The following is a 6845-nucleotide window of genomic DNA, read 5'->3' as shown; positions in this document are numbered from 1 at the left end:
GACTTTATGTGTCCTATGGAAATTAATTAGTTATGTTTAAGTTTTCTTTGCTGGGTAGCTGCCAAAAACAAAAAGTTACCTAATAAAAAAACGGGAATTTTTACGTAAAACCAGTTTTTCACAAAATGAATGTTGTTTTCTTGTAGTAATTCATAAATTAATAACCGTAGATACTTTCACCAAATGATTATATGACTATTTTCCAAACGATATAAGATTTCCATTATATTTTGACTCTTTTGAACTATTTGCGGATATTTTTTTTTGTTTCTATGAATGTCAGTAAAAAAATTTTTGCTTGTTCAAACAGTTTGAAAATTTAATACAAATACTTCATAAACTGTTCATTGTTTATAAATGTTATAACTGTTCATATTATACCAATTAAAAAATATCGGTAAACATTTAAAGTTTAAGTATTGATAAAATTCATTAAAATCACGAAAATATTCTAATAATTTAATATTTTGTAGATATAAAATTAAAAACGTTATAAATGTGAGGATTGGACATTTTAAACAATATTTCTCATAAAACATTCATAATTTTACAAACAAATCTAAGAAACCGAAACCGCCACCCGACAAGTTAGATTAATGGGCACGTTAATATTAGCCAATAACATAAATTCCATGAAAGTTTCAACACGTAAGTTTTTGTTTTAATAATATATATTTTCTCGGAGATATTATTTGGTTTTTTATTCATATATTCAAATCCACTTAGATTCAATTGTGGTATTCTTGAGTTGGTTGAGTTGGTCCGTTCTCTTATGACAACGGCTTATAATCGCTTCGTACGTGGCAAACGCTATCCCATTAACGGGAAAAGCCCTTATGCAAAGTAACCGAAATCCTCTTAAAAAACTTATCGCACCACCCTTATTGTACGTCTTCTTTGCACAGTCCCACGCACCCTTGTATACCGGCTGCGTGAAGCTGTCTGTGATGATTTTAGATTTGATCACGTCAAATGGCAACACCAAGACCCAACTTAGTACGCCTAAGTTAAAATCATACAAAATAGATTACGATAATAAATTATATTTCTCTCATATCGACGTCCTCGTGTCTAAAGTGACCAAGTGTTTTTTTCTACTTTTGAGTAATGTAATTTTTAAAGTTGAGCAATTATTTAAAAAACGAGAATTTAACCAATGTTAATGAACTTGATACCAATAAAACCGCAATAGTATACTAGTCTTACTCAATAATTATTGTTAAGATTACTAAATTATAAATTACTAACTTAATTTTATGGTAAAAAGTGACCAAGTGAAAACTGGTTTTACTTGGTCTTTTAAAAAGTGACCAAGTCACAAGTATAATACACTTGGTCATAAGTTTTTAGTCAGAAACGTTACTATAACGAATTTGCAACAAATAACCAAGTGACATAATCAATTTTTACACGTAAGAATTATATTGAGATGTTGGTTGGTCAAAATTAAGTATTCAGTGGTTCCTAAACTAATAAAGATATCACTTGGTCACTTTTTTCGTATATTAATAGGGACAAAATAAGACATTTAAACATGTTATTTCTCTTGGTCACTTTTTGCACATGGTCACTTTAGGCACGATGTCGGCAACATATGAGAATATGAGATTCAATAAATTAAATATTTTTGTTACGCGCTACCTACCTACTTACAGTGTTGGGAAATATCTAGATAAATTTATCTAGATAAGTTATCTAGATAAAAATTATTTATCTTTTATCTTATCTAGATAAAATTCTAGTTATCTATGAGTACTTATCTGGATAATTTATTTAAATGAACTAAAAAAAAATTTGAAAATGTAAAATATTTTTATTATTTCATTTTTTCTATTTTTCATCTATTACATAGAAAACACGTTTAGTAATATGCATTATAATACCATGATTTTAATATTTATTAATATTCATTGTTAGTCTGGAGTTTTACATCGTAAACAATGATAAAACCCAAAAATATAAATATGTAATGGGCATGTTAATAGGTAAGATTGTAAGAACAACTAATAACAGCAAAAGCAAAAACATCTATCCCTGCTACCCACCGGCCACCACTAAATTATGATGGTCTCATTAGCTGATACCCGTTTCATAGAATTGTATAAAAAGTATGAAAAATAATTATTGTTTTATGCTGACAAAAATAAAATAACATTCATGGATATTGGACTCACAAGCATAATAATATTATAATAATTGTAATTTATAACAATTTAATATTTATAAAACCCTATTAGAATTCCCGGTATTTCAGTTTTCGCTTAACCCATCTGTACGACCTCTGTCCTCTGCTTTAAAAAAAATTAATTATGTATTTTATTTACCTGTAGAGTCAAGTAGGTATACTGAATACTTTCAAAATTAAACATGAAATTATCTCATATTTATCTAGATAAAATTTAGTATAATTATCTTTATCTGTATCTAGATAAAAATTATTACAGTCATCTTTATATTTATCTAGATAAATTATTAGTTATCTATTCCCAACACTGCCTACTTAATATGTTTTATTCAATTTTTAGTTGCTATGTACCTGCTACACCTCCAGACATAATTTGCACATGCATTGGCATTGACTCGTTTTTGGATTCAGAATACGGTAATTTCGTTAACATGCTACATAAATGTTCATATGAGAGCATATAAATTCCCATACTAGGAACATCTCTAAAAAAAAAAATTAATTAATGTATTAAAAAAATGTTTTATTTTGAACTCTTTTCTTGTTATTTAATATATTAAACCTGATAAACAATAATGTTCCTCCGCGAAACAGTGAACGTATACCGTTAACCTTATAAAGTTCTCCAATTAATTTAAATGCACTAGTCGTTTTTAATGGATCAGCTATTTTTGTATTTTCCACCTTGTCTTGCTTTTTTACATCTAAAACCGGGTAATTTATGAGTATCATGGAAGTGAATCGTATTAGAATCATTACTCCTTGCTTGTAACAATGTTTTGATAACTTCAATTGGTGTGTTTATAAACGCATAAGGAAGGCCGGCAATACAACCCGACAAAAATACATCCAAATGCCAATAATTGTGTAAATTTTCAGCATCGCTGCAAAACCTGACATCAATATTCTTATTTGTTTGATTGTCGTCGCGTTGTATTTGGATTAACCTCATCACGTTACCGTAAGTTCCAAAAAATACCGAATTCGCAACACCCACGCTTAAAATCGGAAACATCATTCCTCTAAAATATCCTTTGAGCTGTTTAATACAGAAGATATAAAGCAATATATTTTGTTAAATTTCTTTAAGTGTTAAATTGATTTAAAATTAAAATTTGTTGTACCATTAATATTCTAATTAACTTTTTTTTACTTGCCTTATCTTGATGGTAAATATCTCTAACGGTTGTTTTTACTGTACTATTATTCACTTGTTGTATTACTTTTACTGTGTCTATTGGATGTCCAATTAATGTAGAAACAATACCTGAGAATAAGAATGTACAATGGATATTATTATGCATTCGTAATACTATTGGTTTTAATTTATAAATATCAAATACTAGTATTTTTAATCAACAGTGACGGTTTTGGTAGCATTTTTTGGTGGAGCCCTCCCTCCCCCTCCACCAGACAATTTTATAGCGAAGATTAAACTTCAGAATAAATGGAATTTAATAAAAAGCACGGCAGAACGCGTTACCAAATTTAAACGAACCAACACAACTACACAATCGACGAATCGAACAGCACTGAAATATATATTAATATTACAACGGTACACATGTTTACAATGTACACAAGTACATACTTAGAGGCGACGTTCAACGGTGCTTATCTGACGTCATCGGAAAATATTGCCACTGGCTTAAATACCAGCGTTTGTTTATGTAGGCAATAATTATATCGTGCATTTCTTATCGGCTTAACACTATTTTTGAAAATACACATGAAATGATATACAGCACAATAAATGATAATTCATAATTCATATTGTTAACTTAGACTTCATAAGCAAAATTTTTTTCTCAAATAAAATCATATATACGTTAAAAATTACTATCGAAATATGTGCTATAGGCGAACCAAGAAGTATACTTTTTGAGTACCTATTATTTACTTCAAAATGTTAGGTGATGCGCCGCCTCACTTGCCTCACCCCTCAAAACCGCCACTGATAATGTATCATGGTAATGCGATTAATACGATCAATGATTATCTGAGAATAAAACAAACCAGCTGTCCATCCAGATAAATAATCACAAAAAGAAAAAAACTTTTCATATGAAATATTTGAATAGAAACTCGGTATTTCCAATATACATTTTCGGTAAAATGGTTTTGAAAACTCTACGGTCAGCAGCAAAACTCCGGTGACCGGTATGGTTTTCATCATTGTTGGCAATAAACCGGAGTACAATCCTCGTGATCCATCTTTTATATTCATTACTTTTTGAATCACCTGAAATTCACTATCGTTTACTTCCATCTGCACACGAGATTTTATTGCATCTATTGGGTAGACGACCGACGACGTACATATCCCGGCTAAAGATCCCGCCACCATTGTAGCTAAAGCACTACAGTCTTCTTTTCGTTTACCGACTGGTTTTAGTTGTTCACGAGCCCGTTCGTATGCACCAAAGAATACTGAACAACCTATAAATTCTCTGACTATTGTACATCCCAGTCCACGATACAGACCTTTAAAACCTTCAGATTTCCAGATTTTTTTAAAAACTTGATCTGCTGATTCACATTTTACGTCATAGTTTACTCCTTGCATACGTATTTTTACCAATTCAGTCGGGCAAAGTACCAAAGCCGAAGCAAACTGTAAAAATAAATATATAAATTATGTGACAGTGAATATTGACTGAAAAATATAAAATATAATATAAACATATTATTATAAAAATATATATAAATAAATATATATTTGGAAAAGATTAACTAATAATGTGTCCGGGATTATTTCAGGCACTACACTAGTAGGGCCCTAATATTTTTTGGTGAGTATTACACTATAGCCTATAGGTACTATTATTTTCCTTTCCATTTTAACAGACCAAGATCATAGACCAAAAGTTTTGTTGAATATGTATTTTTGCAGTTTCTTTGCCATTAAAAATATAAACTATTAACATTTTACAAATTATCATATAATACAAAATATATAGGTACAGTTCCAAGGCACAGAAAGGTAAACAAGTGGGTACCGCTCTGCGGTAATAGTAGTTGTCAAACATGTCGATTTAATGGATGTGTTACATATGAATTCAATGATAAATCATTGAATACGAAAAACAACTCTGAGCGAAGACGTTGTGTCATAATTTATAGTAAACTGTTGTATAAATAATCAAATTTAAAAGTTAAAAAAATAATTAATAAAAATCAAAAATATCTCATGGCTATAAACAGCGTAACTTTCAAGTGAATTATTTTTTTTTTTTTTGGTAGAGGTAGAAAAACTTTTTGGACATTTTCTATTAAAATTTCTAATGTTGAGTATGACAAAAAAAATTTTTGTGAATTTCTAATTGTAAAAAATTTACAATATTTTGAAAAAACTATCATTCCTCAAAAAGTTAAAATAGTTTGAAAATTTTACCATGTATGGAAAATGCGAATATATAAATAAAAGTTTATAAATCGGAGCATTTTTACAAACCCAAGTGTTGATGATAGACAGAAAAAAAACGCAAAAATCTTTGTAAATACAATACATTCATTCGTTCCGCTCAGAATCTAATATTAAAAAAGGCAATAAAGTGGATGTTGCTCTGCTGTATTGTAGATTACATTGAGTAACTGTAACGGATCACTTCAGGGGCGTACTCAAGGGGGGGGGGGCGTCAAGGGGTTCAACCCCCCCACCATTGACCTTATTATTTTTATTTTTTATTATAAAACAAATAATGCATCTTTATAATGTACCTACTTGTCAAATTATATTATCATACAATTTCCCAATTCGTATTTTATCGTTAAATTCTTCCAACTTCGAATATGTACACTGCTGAACTACATAATATGGTATACCAAACTTAATAATCATGTAAAATGTCCAAAAAATTGTTGAGAAGCGTTGAGACATTGTGATAAAGAAATATTTCACAACATACATTTTCTATTAAAAATACTATGCACTTTACCTGTTTCAACATCCACCCCCGAGAGAACATTTTCTTGTCTCAAAAGATTGAAATCTTATCTACGAAACACAATGACTAAGGTATTTTCTGGATATTAAAATAAAAAAAAAGGTGGGTAAGTGGATTTCGCTCTGCTGTACAGTAGGTTACAAGTGGGTCACTGTATAATGGATGGTAGGTATTAAATTTGAATTCAATGATATAATATCATTGTATAAGAAAAACGATTCTGAGCGGAGACAGTATGTCAGTCTAGGTATAAGACATAATATTATATTATAGTATATAGTATTTAAAAAAAATTGACCTCTAATAGGTACCTATAATAAATTTATTTAATTAATCATATCATAATATCTATTAGGTACTTATAACGCGTTATACATCAACAAAAAACCGTGGTACTATCATAGATATATAATAGTATACTTTAGAAGTTTCAAGTACCCACAAATAATATTATACAATCAAAACAAAATAACTAAAATAGTTATTCCAGGTTTTTTAAAATGTACTTTTGTTCAAATTTGAACTTAAAATGACTATAAAAATAAACTGCGTAAATGTATTTTTTAGAATTTTTGGTAACTGAATTAAATATTTACGTGGAATATTGTTTAAAATTTTCAATCCTTAGATATAAAAGTTGAACATTTTATAAATTTTTAAGTACAAAATAATTTTTCAAATTAAAATTTGATAAATTTTGTCAAAATTTGATC

General features: G+C 29.0%; 1 protein-coding gene across 1 annotated transcript; it reads right to left on the bottom strand.

Moving 5' to 3' along the window:
• Window positions 1-676: 676 nt before the first annotated feature.
• Window positions 677-4787, bottom strand: LOC100575532 (solute carrier family 25 member 45-like). The gene is made up of 6 exons (XM_008181088.3): window positions 4202-4787; window positions 3343-3452; window positions 2945-3224; window positions 2748-2889; window positions 2537-2670; window positions 677-1002 (listed from the first exon to the last, which is right to left on the bottom strand). The coding sequence occupies exons 1-6, from the start codon at window positions 4749-4751 to the stop codon at window positions 713-715; spliced, it is 1506 nt and encodes a 501-aa protein (XP_008179310.1). The 5' UTR covers window positions 4752-4787; the 3' UTR covers window positions 677-712.
• Between the last annotated feature and the right edge of the window lie 2058 nt (window positions 4788-6845).

Source organism: Acyrthosiphon pisum, chromosome X (genome assembly GCF_005508785.2).
Source record: "Acyrthosiphon pisum isolate AL4f chromosome X, pea_aphid_22Mar2018_4r6ur, whole genome shotgun sequence".
Taxonomy (NCBI): Eukaryota; Metazoa; Arthropoda; class Insecta; order Hemiptera; family Aphididae; genus Acyrthosiphon; species Acyrthosiphon pisum.
The sequence above is the reverse complement of the archived record's forward strand: the minus strand, read 5'-3'. Positions and strand labels throughout refer to the sequence as shown.